The sequence below is a fragment of the Sorghum bicolor genome, chromosome 3, assembly GCF_000003195.3.
Source record: "Sorghum bicolor cultivar BTx623 chromosome 3, Sorghum_bicolor_NCBIv3, whole genome shotgun sequence".
NCBI lineage: Eukaryota > Viridiplantae > Streptophyta > Magnoliopsida > Poales > Poaceae > Sorghum > Sorghum bicolor.
In genome coordinates, this window is record NC_012872.2 from 58917681 (window position 1) to 58936159 (window position 18479).

Below are 18479 nucleotides of genomic sequence, written 5' to 3' on the forward strand. Positions count from 1 at the left end.
TGGTCCCTCGGACCGTGCCGGCACAAGTCCCGTGGCCACCGGCCTGGGCTGTGCTCGAGGTGGGCCATTGGGCCGCAGGCTGCATGGCCATATATACGCGGAACATACGAGAGTTTTTTTTTCACAACACTGACTAGAAAATTCGTCATTCCTGGCCTTTGAAACCTGGTCAGAGAGGATCCCCCTAGAGGCTTGACCAACTGGTGAAAATATTTTTTTTCAAAATTTTAAAAGAAACAGATAAGGTACTACACAATGTGCAAAATAAAATAATAATGCTGGAGACCGAGAGGACAATGTGAAAAATTAAATAGTACTCTATCCTTTCAAGTTCTAACTCACATTGGCTTTTTATAAGTTACTAGCAAAACATGCCCGTGCGTTGCAACGGAAGAGAAAAGGTTATTAAATATTTATAAAAAATAGAGACCAAAATAATACTTACTTTATCCTTTTTATAAACTTTAAAAGTTATAGTTTATTGTAAGATGACTATAACATTCAAAATATATAAGTTAATATTGGTAATAATATGATAATGTCTTCATTATACTATCACACGTTATTACAATTAATATCAAGTTCCATTTGACTTCTTTGTAGACGCTTAAAAATATTTATTTGTTAAGTTACTAAGGAATATTTATTTATTAAGGAAGGATCAAAGGTTTAAATAATATACTATAATATTAATTATTTGTTTTTAGGTTCAGAAAAAAATAGAATATAATACCTTTCCTTCTACCCGACTTGTTGAATACAATATCGGGCACATTATTAAGGCTTTGTTTAGTTCATCCCAAAAGTCAAAAAAAAATTAAGATTCCTCGTTATATTAAATTTTGCAGCACATGCATGAAGCATTAAGTATAGTCAAAAATAAAAATTAATTATATAGTTTACCTGTAAATCGCGAGATGAATTTTTTGAGCCTAGTTAGTCTATAATTGGATAATATTTGCCACAGACAAACGAAAATGTTGTGGCTGAAAACTTTTTGTTTTGGCAAATGAACAAGACCTAAATGAAGTTTTGTTGCTAAACGTCAATCCAGTGAGGCCCTAGGTCTTGCACGGTGGGCATGTCCAAAAAAGTATAGTGGTACCAGCGCGGTTTGCGCTAGACCGGCTAATTGCTAGTATTCTCCACAAAATTTCTTTGGAACTACTGTTTTTGAACCATTAAGAGGAGCAGCAAACAAGCAGCTGACGGACGAGACGAATACCAGAGAGAGAGAGAGAGAGAGAGAGGAGAAAACAACCCAGCGCCACAAAAGGAAATGTTAGTACCGACTGTAGCCGGAAACAAAAAACAATACGGCCGGTGAACCAAGACAGATGGACCAAAAATAGAGGATAAGAAATTTTACCTATAAAAATAATAGAATTAGAACCTATGTAACGACGGACCAGGAAAGGACACTGGTAGTGCTTTTTTATTATCTTTATACTATTCCTTAATTATATTTTCTTTTTCACGTACATGAGACCACCATCCGCTGAATAGTTTCCCATCTTCGCACTTCTCGTTGCCTCCGCGTTGCGAGTCGCGCTCCAGTCTGTCTCCGTCACGGCTTCGCCCTGTCCCAGACAACAAGTCCTCGCCGCCCCATCCACTTTCGTGTCTAGGTACTCCGCTCCGCGCCGCGGTCTTTGGACCTCGTCCGTGCTGCCGTCGATCTCGCCCATCCCCATCCCCATCCCCTTTTGGTTCCATGGAGCTTGTTAAGAAAGGCGGCGGAGGTTAACCTCTACATGTTCAATCTGTGGGATTAGATCTGCCTGTGATAAGTGTGTGTCCCTGGCTCTCTGCTCCGTCATCTTCTTGCTCTACCTTCCTTTATTTTTTCCCCTTTTCTTTTTAATCCGAGGACATCCTTCTCAGCTTGGCGTGGAGTTCTCAATTTATTGTGATAGAACAAAGGAAGAAGAAGCAAATTTATTGATTTGATTTGAGAAGTTTTGTCTTCTTGAGTTATCATGATTTGGATTTGTATCCTATTGGAGATAGAAGACTGTGAATCGTCTTGCATCTGTAGGTATCCGGAATTCTTTTTTATCCGAGGACATCCTTCTCACCTTGGCGTAGAGTCCTCAATTTATTATGATAGAACAAAGAAAGAAGAAGCAAATTTATTAATTTAATTTGAGAAGTTTTGTCTTATTGAGTTATTCTGATTTGGATTTGGATTTGTATCCTATTGGAGATAGAAGACGTGAATCGTTTGATTTCGATTTGCATCTGTACTCTATCTGGAACCTGAGAAGACTTCGGTTGAGTAGAAAAGGCCAGACGAAATTTGATCCAGACGAAAATTAAGGCTGAAATTTTGCCTCTTTAGTATTAGGTATAGATATAGATTAAATTTCGTGGGTCTAAACTATTTTGTAAAGGAAACATAATAGATGATGTTCAAACAAAATGCATATCAAAAACATATTCTATGTAAATTTAGAAAACTAATTTGATGTTCTATGTGTTCGCTATATTTTCCTATAAACCTTGACATTGTTATAGTTTTTGTTTAGAACCACAGTAGACACAAAATACTTATATACACTCAAGCATATGATTCTACAGGCACATGTTGTAGTCCCTATGAGCACCTGTGAACAATTGAATTGGCAAATGTCAAGATTAATGAAGTCACTATAGCCGTCTTGTTGTCTACAACATCTATTTACTGAAAAATAACTCATTACATCTTAAAATAATCCCAAAAACATCAACTCTTTGAGTAGATAATTTAGAACCCATGTGGATAAGTTTTATCATAAGAAACCTAAGCAGCTTTGCAGCTCATTTCTCTTATAAAATTTATTAACTTACAAGCTAAAATAATATTTTGAAAATGGAGCAACTACAAGAGTTGCAACTTAGTCAATCTCGCGCCATCCACATTTCATCACTCCAAGTCATAACTCCAATAGGTTCGCATTATTTATATGTGATTCCAAATTTTATCAGCCAAATCTGTTAGCCATTGAAGATCGGTGTCGGTTGGTTCACGGGACATGTTTGCTTGTCCGTTACAGCGCACTGTACGAACGAAATTGTTGGTCGTTCGGACATAAGCTGACCCGGATAGGATATCATAGAGCGAGGACATGTTCGCAGGCACGCAGCCGCGTATCAACTGGTCTATTAGACTATTCCGCGTGCTTTCCATAGGCCATGATTCAACCCAAATCATATCCCCCTCGCTTGAGAGAGAAACAATTAACAGATGAACACATGAATGAGGACCCAAGACAATAGTACTATCCTTCATCTGAAAATCTCCGACATGAGGCGTGAAAATCTCCGATTCGGAAATGATTCGACCGATGCATATATAAGAATTAAGAAGTGGAATTCGATGACGGCGACTCTTGAATCGCAGTCCGGCCGGCCTTAACGCAAGAACGAACAAGCTAAGGCTGCCTTCCATGCAAGGATTTCATTGTCCATATATGGCGTCGATCAAAGATCTTCCATGCTGTAAGTGATTGATAGACTAATTAAGGCCACGTTCGTTTCACCGGGAACGAGCTCCGGGAAGAATTCCTGGCCGAATTGGTATTCTATTTTATATAAACTTTCACTGCCGGATTAATTCCTGGCCTCTAAATGCTGTAACCGAACAAGCCCTAATTAAGGACGTCCCAATGATAGTGCAGTTACAACGTAACGATCAGCCAGGCACGATGCACATCATTTGGACTCTGTCTACGATCGAGCTGGTACAGAGAGGAGAGGGAGAGCTGTTTGCCACTAAGCCCATCGATCAGGACATGTCAGGAACTCAGGATGCTCCTGACGCCAGGCGGAAGGCGGTAGTTGATCAGATAGCGATGTCTGCTCGATCTCCCCGGCCCTCGTCGCCTTTGCAGATTAATTGATAAGTAGATCCACGCACGCGCATGCAAATTACTAAAACAGCTGGTGCCTGTGTTGCCTTGCTGCGTTGGGATCCACCATGGACAATTGGACACACACCGCGCTCCCCAGGAAGAACAATGATGGCGTCTGCATGTTCATCTGACCTTTTGCAGGTACAGTACCATCCATGCTTCCACCAAAGTGAAACCGGCCTTGTTTAGTTCCCAAAAATTTTGCAAAATTTTTCAGATTTCCCGTCACATCGAATCTTTAGACGTATGTATGGAGTATTAAATATAGATAAAAATAAAAACTAATTGCACAGTTTAGTCGGAATTGACGAGACGAATCTTTTGAGCCTAGTTAGTCCATGATTGAACAATATTTGTCAAATACAAACGAAATTGCTACCGTGCTCATTTTGCCAAAATTTTGGAACTAAACAAGGCCCAACCCGGAAAGCTCACAGAAATGATACTCATGCATATGGTGGCTCAAACCTTGATGCCGTGCGTTGAAGCCGTTGATCGTGACTCATGAGACCATGAAGGTTGTTTGCGCTTCCTCTGATTTTGGGCTGCATGAGGTGAGAACTGGAAAGCAAGTCAAATCACAGTTTGGGCCAAAACTAGTCCGCCGACGTGTATTGGGCCACCAAAAAGGCCCGCAACAGAGACACAGAACAATTATATTGTAATAATCACTCCGTTCTAAAGTATACGCACAACTCGGTTTTTTCTAAAGTCAATCTCTTTTAAGATTAGATAGTTATAAAATATTAATATTTAAATCTCTAAATAAATTTATTATAAAAATACATTGCACGGTCGAAATAAATAGTGCTTATTACACATCATAAAGATTAGTACTTTTGTGTATATATCTATATATCTCTTATATAGATAAACCCCACTAGCTAATTCTCTTGACATGTAAAGCATCCACATCATCATCCACTAGAACATCTCACTAACTAATTCTCTTGCAATGCAAAAGTGTCCACATTAACATCCACTAAATCATCCCACTAATACATTATCCCGCCATGCAAAATGTTCACATCGTTATCCATTAATAAATCGAACTAACACATATCATTTATCCTGCATCTATGTTATTCACATTAGCAACCCACATCATTTTCTAACATATATTTAATTGTCCATTCTAGAATACTAAAAATGATCCACTAGCGTATATTATGATTAGTATAATTTTACCAGTAATTTCCGCAGCAACGCGCGGGGCATTCTCCTAGTTTAGTCAAAGTTAACAAATTTTGACTCCTCAGGATGTGTGAGAGATATGTATTTATTTTGGCACAAAGGGGGTTTTGTGAAAAAAAGTGTGGGACCAGAAAAGGTACACATGTGATCATTCTTTTTTTTGTATCGAGAAAGAAATTACTCCTCTTCTCGAAGAAGACACGGTAAACACAAGAAACTTTTCCGAATGCAAGCAAGCACACCCACGCATCCGACCCAGTAGGATGTTTGATATGAGGAATCACACTACCCTAAATGAGGTGGTGTAATATGAGTCCATTTCTTTAATTTAATAATAGAATAATATCCATTTCTCATGCTACTACTAAGTATTAGCTGGTAAGAAATAAAGTGATGGTGAATCGACCATTCCATTTCATAAAACAAACAAAAAACAAGGAATTAGAAGATGATAAACAAACTCATTTCTCAAACCATATACTCTATGATTCAATCACCAACCATGACAACATATGAACTATATTTATGTGTGAGATGATTCATCACCATCCAACTTTTCAAACAAAACGCACGAATTCAATCATCAGTTCATCAACCATGTCGAACTCTTAATTCAAAGTGTTATTGACGTTGACTCATTGTGGCATCATTTCTTTCGAAGTGTATCTAATATGAAGTCGACAAACCTTGAGTGCTAAAAGGTACTCCTTCATTTCAAATTATATGTCGCTTTGATTTTTTTGGTACATCCATTTGCTATGTATCTAGATATAACGATATGTCTATACACATAGCAAAATTAATGAACTAAGCGACTTATAATTTGAAACAAAGGAAGTATATAACAATTCCATGATACTTTTCCTGTAAAATCGTAAAGTCACTCTAGCTTTTACTATGTATCTAGATATAATGCTATGTATCTAGAAAAAACAAAATGACTTATAACTTGGGTTGAAGACTTAGAGGAGGTAGATTATTTTGTCCACTAGGATCGATTGACTCCTTAAACTAAATACAATGGCCATATGGGAACATAGATGATGAATATAGGTTCTTTCTGCCCCAATCGAGCAAAAGCAAGTGAAGGCAAGCTTCGGTTATGTCATGGACTCTAGAGCAAAATGAATTTCTCTTCGGATGTTGAGTGGAGGCCATGATGGGTAATTGTGTACCGTATCGCGTTACAGACTTAGGCCTTGTTTAGATGCGAAAAGTTTTTGGATTTCGCTACTGTAGCACTTTCGTTTGTTTGTAGCAAATATTATCCAATCATGAACTAACTAGGATCAAAAGATTCGTCTCGCGATTTACATGCAAACTGTGTAATTAGTTTTTATTTTTATCTGTATTTAATGCTTCATGCATCTACCGCAAGATCCGATGTGACGAAGAATCTTCAAAACTTTTTGGTTTTTGAGATGAACTAAGGCTTGAGTATTACGCGTGTACGATATTACCCGGTACCCCTGTGAAGTCATGAACCAAACACCGCATATAGAGAGAGTAAACACCGCATATAGAGAGAGTAAGACCTTGTTTACTTCACCCCGAAATTCAAAAAGTTTTCAAAATTTCCCGTCACATCGAATCTTACGGCACATACATGAAGCATTAAATATAAACGAAAACAAAAACTAATTACATAGTTTGTCTGTAAATCGTGAGACGAATCTTTTGATTTTAGCTAGTTCATGATTAGACAATATTTGTCAAATAAAAACGAAATGCTACAGTAGTAAAATTTGAAATTTTTTTTCAGAACTAAACAGGGCCTAAGCTAGGTTACCAGTTTACCACTTTTTTTTTTGTCTCGTTCAGCCGTGCAGGTGCACAGCGAAGAATATTACGCGGGAAGCTGGCTTATATTTGCTCGCAAGAACCGTGGCCTTGTTCCAAAAAATTTTGCAAAATAGGTACTGTAGCACTTTCGTTTGTTTGTGACAAATATTGTCCAATTATGTACTAACTAGGCTCAAAAGATTTATCTCATCAATTTCGACCAAACTATGCAATTAGTTTTTATTTTCGTCTATATTTAATACTCCATGCATGCGTCTAAAGATTCGATGTGACAGGGAACTTGAAAAATTTTGTAAAATTTTTTGAAAACTAAACAAAGCCTAAGATAACCAAACAAAAACATCCAGAAAATTTGAAATTGTCCCTTCTGCACTGAAGTCGCGGGCCCAGAAACTGTGGGACCCACCTGCCGGTTACAGGATCTCGTCAATGTCATTTGCTCCCCGGCGGCCCTCCCCCGTCCCCACCACTGTACCACCCCCACCCCGCACCAACCCAAACCCTCTTCTCCGGCAGGCGGCAGCACCCTTTCAAACGTGCGTCGAGCCCGAAGGCCGAGCCAGACCCTAAACCCCCGTCGACTCGTCGCCGTCGTCGTCGCGGCGCGAGCCGCGAGATGCCTCCGTCCAAGCCCAAGCGGCGCCGCGGCGCCTCCTCCCGCGGCCGGAAGAAGCAGAAGCGTCTGGACGCGATCCGCGACGTCGCGCCGCCGCCACCTCCCCCGGCGCCCCTGGCCGGCGGCGGCGACTCCGACTCCGACCCCGACTCCGACGAGGAGTCCATCCGCCGCAGCAAGCGGGTGCGCCGGGCGCCGGTCGTCCTCGACACATCGCCGCTCCCTTCCCCACGCCGCACGAGGTCTCGCCGCGGCGGCGGCCGGGTGGGCTCGAGCGGGAGCTCGCGGAAGGGGAGCTGGGGCAGGGCGCGGCACGAGGTGGGTGCCCGAGGGATGGAGGTAGAGGAGGAGGACAATGACGGGAGTGTGGTGTGGCGTTCGCGTCTGAGGGATAGGGTTAAGGGGAAAGCCAAACTGGAGGGGCGGGCAAGGATGTGGCTCGAAGATGAAGAGTACGGGGAGGAGGGAGAGGGGCAAGGGGAAGAGGAGGAGGAAGAAGAGGCGGAGGAGGCGGAGGAGTCGGAGGAGTCGGAGGAGGAGGAGGAAGAGGCCAGGATGGTGGTGGTGGACGTTCGCGAGAGGGCTGAGAACGATGAGGTGAGCAAGGAAAGTGGATGTTTGCAGATGCAAGGGAGGGAACTAACAGATAGAGAGATCAATTTAACAATCGATTTGAACTTAGACGAACATGATGGCGTGGAGGGTGACAATGCAATAGAAAAGGAAGAGGGAGGAGAAGGAGAGAATGTTGGGGAGGAAGAGGTGGCGGCAGAGCAAGAACAAGATGGGGAAGGGCCAACAGTAGGCAGTAGAAATGATCTAGAAGAAGGCACGGGAGAGGAAATGGTGGTGGAGGAAGGTTTGCAGCAGGAGGAAACAGGAGGGTTGGAATTGCCTGTACCGAGAGGAAACAGTAGTGATGAACTACCTTGTGGCAAGATCAATGATGAGGTTAGGGCCAGCAATTCAGGCAGAATTGATCAGCTTGGCATGAACAGTGAACAGACCCCAGAAGAGAGCAACCTTCCAGCTGAGCAGCAAACGGAACTGCACCCATCTAGTCCTGGTGAGCAAGTGGAAGAAGCCAAACAGGATGGACAGTCAGTTCATTTCCCAGATGCGGTATTGTCTGAAGATGGTCCAAAAGAGAGGATGCGGAATTCCTCGGTTTTAGCTGAAAACCAGGGAGTTAAGGTGGTTAAAGAAGGGAGGAGGTGTGGGCTCTGTGGTGGAGGGACTGATGGGAGACCACCTAAGATTGCATTGCATGATTCTGTTGACAGTGAAAATGAAGCCTATGAGGGGGCTTTACCTTCAGAGGAGCCCAACTATGATATGTGGGATGGATTTGGTGACGATCCTGGATGGTTGGGAAGGTTGTTGGGTCCAATTCATGACCGCTTTGGCATTGCACGTGTCTGGGTTCATCAGAACTGTGCTGTTTGGAGCCCCGAGGTCTGTACCTGCAGTATATACTCAAAACTCTTATGTTTCATTTTGACATTTCTGCAAGTTGCTTTGATACATCTTATTGTTGTAGTTTGGTACTGTTGTACACAGGCAGCAATGCTGTTGTCAACACTCTCAGTTGTAATTGTTTAAATTTCTCAAAAAGTAAGCTGCACTGTTTTGTTATTGTCTTATGGATCAACGTTGCTTGCTCTGTATTACTGCTGCTGAATTCAAACAGAATGTGTTGCAATTTGCAAATGGAATAATTTTAATCCTTCACTGTACTGCATGCTAGTGATACCGATGCAGGGTACTGTTGTTTGAGAATCCATTCTTATCTCCAAATTACAGGTTTACTTTGCTGGTTTGGGCTGTCTAAGAAATGTAAGAGCTGCACTTTGCCGTGGAAGGCTTCTCAAGTGCAGTCGATGTGGCAGACCTGGAGCAACTATCGGTTGTCGTGTTGATCGTTGCCCGAAAACCTACCATTTGGTAATTGAATGGTTCTTAAACATACCCCCTCTCTTAAAAAAATACAAGGCATATTTGTTTTGGAAAAGTCAAAGGTTGTGAATTTCAAACAATAATTAATACTCCCTTTGTTCCAAATTATAAGTTGCTTTGACTTTTTTGGTACATCAGTTTTCCATGTATCTAGATATAACATATGTCTAGATACATAGCCAAGTCTACATACCAAAAAAGTCAAATGGACTTATAATTTGGAACAGAGGGAGTAACATGTATTAATATGCTTTTGTGTAATTATACAACTTGATTCATATTTCAAAAACGCTTTCAGACTATATTGGGTTTGTGGCTATAAGTGATACCATTTTTAAGAAAACCATACTGTGTGTTCAATGGACAATCAAGCAGTGTTAATTTTTTGTAAGGTCGGTAGCAGATGAGGCTGCACTGTGGTGTTCAGCTGGAGCTCGAAGCTACTGTTCGTGGGTTAATCCAGTAGTGTCTCTTTGTTGTTTGTTTGATCTATGTGTTGTGTGCCTCTTGTAAGGAATATATGTTTGAACTAGTTTGTATTTTTCTTCTACAATGAAATGGTATGCAGCTCTCCTATGTATTTGAGAGAAAAAAGTGAAACAGTGGGCAAAAGGTCTATCATTGAAGACTGAGTAAAAAAAATGTGCCTTGTATTGTTGAATGGAGGGAGTACTTTAGCTGTTTAGCGTGCTATTATTGCCCTAATATTTAGCATTTTTCCATGTGTAGCCTTGTAGTCGAACAGAAGCCTGCATATTTGATCATCGGAAGTTTCTTATAGCCTGCAATGATCATCGCCATCTTTTCCAACCCCAAGGAGATAAGTATGTTGAACTACTCAGGAAAATGAAGATAAAAAAGATGAAGGCAGATATCAGAAAAGTGTCACACGATGCATGGAGAAAAGACAGAGAGGCTGAGGAGAAATGGTTAGAGAACTGTGGGGAAGATGAAGAGTTCTTGAAACGTGAGGGCAAGAGGCTAAACAGAGATCTTTTGCGAATTGCACCTGTTTATATAGGAGGAGGCTCTGAAAACGAAAAGTCATATCGTGGTTGGGAATCTGTTGCTGGGCTAAGTGATGTTATTCAGAGCATGAAGGAGGTGGTGATGCTACCTCTTCTCTACCCTGAGTTCTTTAGTTCTTTAGGTCTTACTCCTCCGAGAGGTGTTCTGCTTCATGGTCACCCTGGTACCGGTAAAACACTTGTTGTAAGGGCACTCATAGGGGCATGTTCTCAAGGCAACAGAAGGATTGCTTATTTTGCTCGAAAAGGTGCTGATTGTTTGGGTAAGTATGTTGGTGATGCCGAGAGACAGTTAAGACTTCTTTTTCAGGTAGCTGAGCGATGTCAGCCTTCTATCATATTTTTTGATGAGATAGATGGTTTAGCACCTTGTAGATCCAGACAACAAGACCAAACACACAATTCAGTTGTGGCAACTTTGCTCTCATTGCTTGATGGTTTGAAATCACGAGGCTCAGTCATAGTGATTGGGGCTACGAATCGCCCTGATGCTATTGATCCTGCCCTTAGGAGACCAGGAAGGTTTGATCGTGAGATATACTTTCCACTACCAACCTTTGAGGATAGATCTGCTATTCTGTCACTGCATACAAAAAATTGGCCAAGTCCTATTTCAGGTGCATTCCTGTCATTTGTTGCTAGCCAAACTATTGGATATGCTGGTGCTGATTTGCAGGCAATTTGCACACAAGCAGCTATAAATGCTTTAAAAAGAACCTGCCCATTACATCAAATTTTACAATCTGCCGAAAAAGGAGTTCCTCATGGGCGAGTTCCTCTACCAACAGTTCTTGTTGAGGAAAGAGATTGGCTAGCTGCTCTTGCAGCTGCTCCCCCACCTTGTTCACAAAGGGAAGCAGGGATTGCTGCAAACGATCTAGTTTCCTCACCTCTAGATTCCTGTTTTGTACCAAGCCTTCTTAAACCATTGGCACACCTTCTTATTTCTATGTATTTGGATGAGCGTGTATGGTTACCTTCATCCCTTCTTAAGGCATCTGGCTCTATAAAGGAAGTGGTGTTCTCATCCATGGAAAAGAATACTGTATCCCGCACTTTATGGCCAACTTATCTTAATTCTTTGATGAAGCAAAAAGAGATAGCAGATAGAATTGGAACAATCTTGTCAAGCTGTGGTCTTGTAGCTGCACAACTAAGAAATCATGGTTCAATGTTGTCGAGTGATGTTGAAACACATGAGAATTTTTGTGGCAGCAGATTAGATCCCACTGGTTTGCATATGAAAGGAGGGCTACCACATAAGTTATCAGGCTTTCGAGTTTTAGTTGCTGGAGCACCGAGATCAGGCCAACAGCACTTAATTCGTTGTGTTCTTCATGGTTTTCTCGGCCAGATTGTAATACACAAGCTTGACCTTGCAACTATGGTGCAGGAGGGAAATGGTGATATCCTTAGCGGGCTGACACAAATTCTTTGTAAGTTACCATGTTTCCCTTTGTTTCTTTTACTTTGGAAATGCACTACAAAACATTTTTGTTTTTTTTTTTTCATTTTAAGCTGGTGACTATTTTTCACCTTAACTTTTTTGTTTATTTACTTTATGCTGTCTATGCATGTGAATATATATGATGAGGCGATGACTACGAATGTGAAAGTGAATGTCTATGAAAAGAATCTTCATACAGGAACCAAGTATAACTCGATTCAAGCTTTAGTTTAGATGGAGGTGGAGATACATTTTGTTGTTGTAAAAGCTGATTATCTAAGGACCTACAATTAGATGAAATGCATGTATACTATTTTTATTTATTTATTTTAGTTAGTCGAGTTTCCTCTTTTTCTTCAAGAGTCTCTTGCAGACTGGAAATTACTTGCATTCATTACTTTTTCCCATGTTTTTGGGAAACTACTGTGTATCTCATTTATCAATTTTAACGAAACTTTACATTTATAAGTTATGATGTTTTTATTGGTTTAGTTGAATTATGACATATATTGCTATATCTAGGCTCATGTGGCTCCTGCACCCTAGCCCTACAGTGGTTCTGTTATGCCGCCATATATGTGTTCCCAACACTGACAGGTTTATTGTAGTTGGAGTTGAAGAAATGCATATGTTGACCACACTGCATGAGAAACAACAACATTGTATGGTTGTTGATGTTGGAGTATGTGTGTGTATTAGGCCCATGAGGCCCATGTATGGCTGGTTATATGTCTACCCTTCTAGGGTTAGCCCATTAATGGAAATTCATTATCTCTAGCATGGTATCAAAGCTAGGGTTTCTGATATAGTGGTGATACATTACACATTAGTTTGAAATCATACAACACAGCAACAAATTGACCCGAAGCCTTTTTATTTTTGCAAACAAGGAAAGTGATTTTAGTCTTGTTCCTTTCCTATGTATGCAAAATATCTATGACACACACATGCTATGGAAATTAAAGCAGCACATAAATTATGATTCTTTATGGTATGAATGAAAGACCAACCTACATCTGGCTTGATGTAAATTTACAGACTTAGTTTAGATTAACCATTGTCCTATTTCAGCCACACTGTCAGTTTACGAGCAAGTGCAATTGATATAATTGTGACATGCTGATTTAAATTTATGCCAACACATTGAACTGCACATCCTTTTATGAAATTAATTGATGTTGTCTTCCATTCTTTTTTAATTGATTTGAAGTAATTTATTGGCTCTATATTACTGTTATGCTAAAATTCTTAATTTCTTATGAGTGTTTATTGATATCGTCTTTTGTTTCCCCCCTCTCTCTTGATCAGTGAAATCCCTAAACCTTGGAAGATGCATCATCTACATGCCTAGAATTGATCTGTGGGCAGTTGATCAGGCCCATAATCAAATAGAAGATAATATGTTCAATATGGGGGCAAGCAATTTAGCATCATCCACCACTGATCACAAAAAATGTTCAGAAGTTTGGAATGCATTGATTGAGCAGATGGATTCATTGTTAGCTTCTGTATCAATAAGTGTTCTGGTAAGCCCCCCTGATACACACTTCACACCACATGCTTCTTCACTGTTTTTTGTGTAATTTACTGTCCTTTTCCACTGTAAAATGTCAAAAAAGAACAATTCATGGTGAGCTGATGGTAAAAATACTTAACTTTAGATTATTGTCATGTGGGGCAGCCGGGGGTTGCATGGTGACTAGAGGGGGCGTAGTTACCACGACCAGATTTGGTCAGCAAAGGATCAGCAAGGATCAGCAAGGATTAGTGGCTAGGCTACAAATCAGGGCTAGGAATTAGGAGAATTATTATCTCTAGGCGGTTAGTGGCCTATTTATATCCTGTAATGAGCCTTGGATGAATCAAGCAATAATCAGACAATTCTACTCCCAGTCTCCTTCCTCTTCAACATAGGGCGCAGAGGGGAAAAACCTCGCCCCGAATCCAATCCCCCCAAATGCTCTAGTGTCCCTCCACGCCGAATTTGCCCGGCCTTCCTCCTGGCAATGGTTATCTCTATCCCCCAAACCCCCAATGATCTAAGGATCATGACAGTTGGAGAAAATTGTAATTATAGGACACCAAACAAGCGCTTCACAATTATAGGATTATAAACATCCACTTTGTTAAAATGACCCTTGAAACGTTGGCTTCTTGTTTTCCATGACATTTGGTGTATTTAATCACTTTGTTAATCAAAATACATGTATTTTGTCCCTAAGAGGAGGTGAGCGATCTCTTATGTGAAAAGAGCAGAAGGGTAAAACAGTCCTCTTGGGGACAAAATACATGTATTTGGATTAACAAATCGATGAAAAACACCAAATGTCATGGAAAACAATAATTCAATGTTTCAAGGGCCATTTTAACGAAGTCGATGTTTGGAGTCCTATAATTACGAAGCACGTTGCTTGGTGTCCTATTGCAATTTTCTCAGTTGATTGTGATTAGCATTGACTGAATATTGCCACTGCAATTTTATTTTTTACAATATAATCACCTACGACCTCCATTCCTATGAAGATCCGTTTCTAGTTCTTTTCTTGGTCAAAGTATCAAAAATTTGACCACGTTTATAGAAAAGAGTATCAATATTTATGACACCAAATAGTTATATTATGAAAATATATTACATGACGAATCTAATGACACTTATTTGGTATCATAAATATTTATACTTCTTTTTATATAAACTTGGTTAAACTCAAAATAGTTTTACTAGGTGCTATGCTAGGATTGCATTCTTTTCAGGATGGAGGGAGTATTTGTAATTTGCTCTTTTTATTTAAGGTATATGATAATTATCTTGCCAAGGTTTCATCATCTTGTTTTGGGCAAATTCTGGTACCTATTGTAATGCTGATGACTGTGTGGTCATGACTCGTTCCCCGTGAATACTTAGGGCTTCTGATTCTATGCGGGAAGTAATTTTATGAGATAGATGGTTAGTGATTCTCTAGGATAAACTCTAAGGTGGAAGTGATTGTATGCATGAAGTGAATCAGGAGAACCTAATTTTCTTGGGCTCCCAGCCCCTTAGTTCATTTCAGAATCAGTCTAGAATCACTTCTATGTAAACTATCGTCTGGCAGCCTCAGAGCTGCTCTCAGAGCTCTGCTGAACAGGCCCATATAGTGCATATTTCCTTTCGAACAAATTATGTTTTCTCAGCTCTACGAAAGCATGGATGATACCTACTTTTCAAAAAAAGTTTGATAACATCGGATGACAAGCTAACATTTTGTTTTATAGTCCACTAGTGACATGAGGTTTCAAGATCTTCCTAGTGGAGTAAGAGGTTTCTTCAGCACACATGTTGTGGATCAGTGCTTTGTTTCTTCGGAACACACAATACCAAGATTTTCCGTGAATATTGACAACCGCTGTGATTGGGATGAGATGGTTGATTCATGTGCTTTGCAATTATCACATGACTTGATTCAACATTATGTTCAATTTTTGCATGATGAATCTCATAAGGATGATAATCATGAACAAAAAGAAGTGTTTGCTTCCATGAATATTAGCGCAGAAGGTGAATTTTCCAGTGAGAATGAGCGACCTTTGGATGGAGTTGCTTCTAAGGAGAATCCAACTCAGCAGGCTGCAGGCAGAGCTCAGCAAGAGCCTCCACCATCCAATGTGGAAGATAAAGTAGAAAATGCTCAGAATGTCTTTGAAGACACAGTTCAAAGAAATCCTTCTAGTAGAATTGTAAAAGGCAGTGAGGCATTTGCTATTATTGCTTTTGGAATTCAGATATTGCAGCATCCTCAGTTCTCAAAACTTTGTTGGGTTACATCGAAGCTACAGGAAGGCCCCTGCACTGATATAAATGGGCCATGGAAAGGCTGGCCATTTAATTCCTGTTTATTGCATAGCAGTACCTTGCGGGACAATGCTGTAAAGGGAAAGGAAAAGACTGTCTGTGTGAGAGGGTTGGTTGCTGTTGGCTTATTGGCTTATAGAGGTGTCTATGGGTCTGTTATTGAAGTTTGTGCTGAGGTGAGAAAGGTATTAGAATTGTTAGTTGGACAGATTCAAACTAAAATTTTGGAAAAGAGAAATCGATTTCAGTATTTTCAAATCCTATCTCAAGTAGCTTATCTGGATGATATTGTGAACAGTTGGGCATACGCCTTCCAAAGGTAAGCCAGATCTTTATGTTTTTTATTTCTGTTGATGTCACTCCTTTCTTACTGCTTACAATCAGCAAAAAATATTAGTGCCTTCATGGTGCTGATGTAGATGACTGGCTGACATTTTTTTATTTATTCCAATCTACAGAACACATGTTGATACCAGGACAGGAACATCCCGCATGAAGAGTTCAAGTGCCAAAGAGTGTCGAAGGACCAAATATGCTGCAGAAACCAATGCACAAGTTGCTCCTGCTGGCATCCCTGCAGAGGTTCAAGACATTCCAGCCCAACATACTGAGGACCATGAAGTGGTTCCTGGTCCTACTGAGATGCAAGACAATTCAGTTGAACATACTGCAGACCAACTTGGAATCCATACGATGGACTGTGACCTTGATGATAATCATGTGAAATCTGTTTCCAGCAACAGCAATGATGCAGTGGAACACGATCGTGTCCATTCAGCTTTACCTGAGGTGCACAGGGGCAATACACATGCAGACACATTAACAAATGGGGAACCCATTGGAGCAAACAACGATGGGAAAGTGTTCAGGTTAACCTATGATGAAGATAACCGCAGACCAGATATTCAAATATCTGAAAACCACACAGGATCTATGGAAGGTTTGAATGATCTGCAAAGGGCAGGAGATTCCGTTGGATCCTCTGCAAATATTGACAATACAGGATTACCAAGGAACTATGTTTCTTCTGAAGCTCATATTGATGATAATGAGTTGAAGAAGAATGGTCTTGTGAATGATGTTGAATCAAGTCATTTGATTGATGGTAAACTGCAAGACGACATGAAAAATCTTCCAGTTCGAAAATCTTCATGTCTCTACAAATGTTGTTCTGCATGCTTCCAATCTGTTTATAAGATGGTTCATGATATTCTCTCAAATACTCTAAGGCCTAATCTGCATTGCTTAACAGCTGATGATATGCATGACATTCTGTCATCATGGTGCTTGAATCTATTAGGGTCTGTTAGAAAATTTTACAGCTCACATGATGAGGCCAGCTGCGCAGAAAATTTTGTTAGAATGCACAATAAAGAAACCCACTCAGAGCATTGTGCTTGTGACAGTGATATCCATCTTCCAAGAGAGTGTGTATGCCACTTGGAAAGCAATGGAGATGCTGAAACTTCAAATACTGATTGTCATCCTCTATCAGGACAGAGTTTAAGTTTTTTCTTTAAAGATGGTGTATGGATGCCATTGGATCTCACTGCAGAAACAAAACTTCATTGCAGCTTCAGGAGATTCTGTGTTTGCTCAATATTAGGAACAGTTTCTATGCTCAGCTAGATCCTCAGTTCATGATATTGTTTGATGCAGTTGCCAAAGTACATTTAGTACTCTAATGCTCTAGGTGCCAACCCTAAGGACCTAAGTTGGCTGTGCACGTAACACAAGTTCATCAGGATGTCTTTGGTTGATTGGAATTTCTCACCCTTGATGCAACTTTTGAGCTAGCTCTTGTTGCACATAAATTGCCTCTACCTGCTATGATCAGTAGTGGAATGCTGGCTGTTGTAGTTGCTTCGTCGCCTGGATATTTAAAGAGAAACTACGATATTAGAGTTCATCTTTTCCAATGAAGTTACTCATGTAGCGTGGACTGTTGTTACTGCTGGAAATTTCATGGTTAGCTGATGACTGACGCCACTTCAGTTCTCATTGTAATATGTATTATGGCTCAATTAAGTCATCAAGTTGAAACATGATTGAATCATACTCACATTTTGTTCTGTACCTCCATTCTGGTCAGCGGTATGCTTTCTAATGGGCAACTAGCATTCAGCATGATAAATCTTTGTAGGTTATGAACACACTGTTTAGATGAGGTTGAAATAATATTTTTTTGTAATTGCTTCTAGGAGTGTGAACTGTGAACAAGTTTTTAGTAGAGGCGATTGGCAATGGAAATTAATATCTAATTGCTGTTTTACCTCAAGATTTATCTTTTTTGGAAAGTTATACAAATAAGGCAGTGAACTTTATTAGATGTAAGTTGTAAAGTTTACTTAGATGTTTAAAGGTTTAGCATATTATTGAATAATTCATATATTATTTGTTTCACTGCACATATAGTTATCTCTACATTTGCAATGTAAAACTACCTTAGAGGCCACCCGGAGTGGGGGGCAAAAAATAAAATAAAAAAGAAGTGTTTCAAAAAGTGCTGCGCTAGGCGTGGCCGCGTGGGGTCAATCTCTGCCTAGTGCCTACCTTTCTAGTTGTTGCCTGGGCAGTTGTACCATTTCCATGCAGCTAGATTAATGCGATGTCAAATAGAGAAAGAAAGGACATGTTGAAACAAAGAAAATGCAGTATCATGCATCCATGAGTTTCTCCATCTTCATTTATCTAACTTTTGCAAATAGCCCAA

The 18479-nt window shown here is 40.1% G+C and overlaps 1 protein-coding gene across 1 annotated transcript; it reads left to right on the forward strand.

The window, feature by feature from the left end:
• LOC8080826 lies at positions 7361-18027 on the forward strand. Its single transcript, XM_021455523.1, has 6 exons — positions 7361-8961; positions 9310-9450; positions 10192-11926; positions 13246-13463; positions 15190-16085; positions 16225-18027. The coding sequence occupies exons 1-6, from the start codon at positions 7507-7509 to the stop codon at positions 17393-17395; spliced, it is 5616 nt and encodes a 1871-aa protein (XP_021311198.1). The 5' UTR covers positions 7361-7506; the 3' UTR covers positions 17396-18027.

Bases quoted from the DNA above. Each gene is read 5' to 3' on its own strand.
- LOC8080826 (XM_021455523.1), top strand. From the start codon at position 7,507: ATGCCTCCGTCCAAGCCCAAGCGGCGCCGCGGCGCCTCCTCCCGCGGC. The intron at 8,962-9,309 runs GTCTGTACCTGC...TCCAAATTACAG, and splicing joins GTGCTGTTTGGAGCCCCGAG to GTTTACTTTGCTGGTTTGGG. The intron at 11,927-13,245 runs GTAAGTTACCAT...TCTCTTGATCAG, and splicing joins CGGGCTGACACAAATTCTTT to TGAAATCCCTAAACCTTGGA.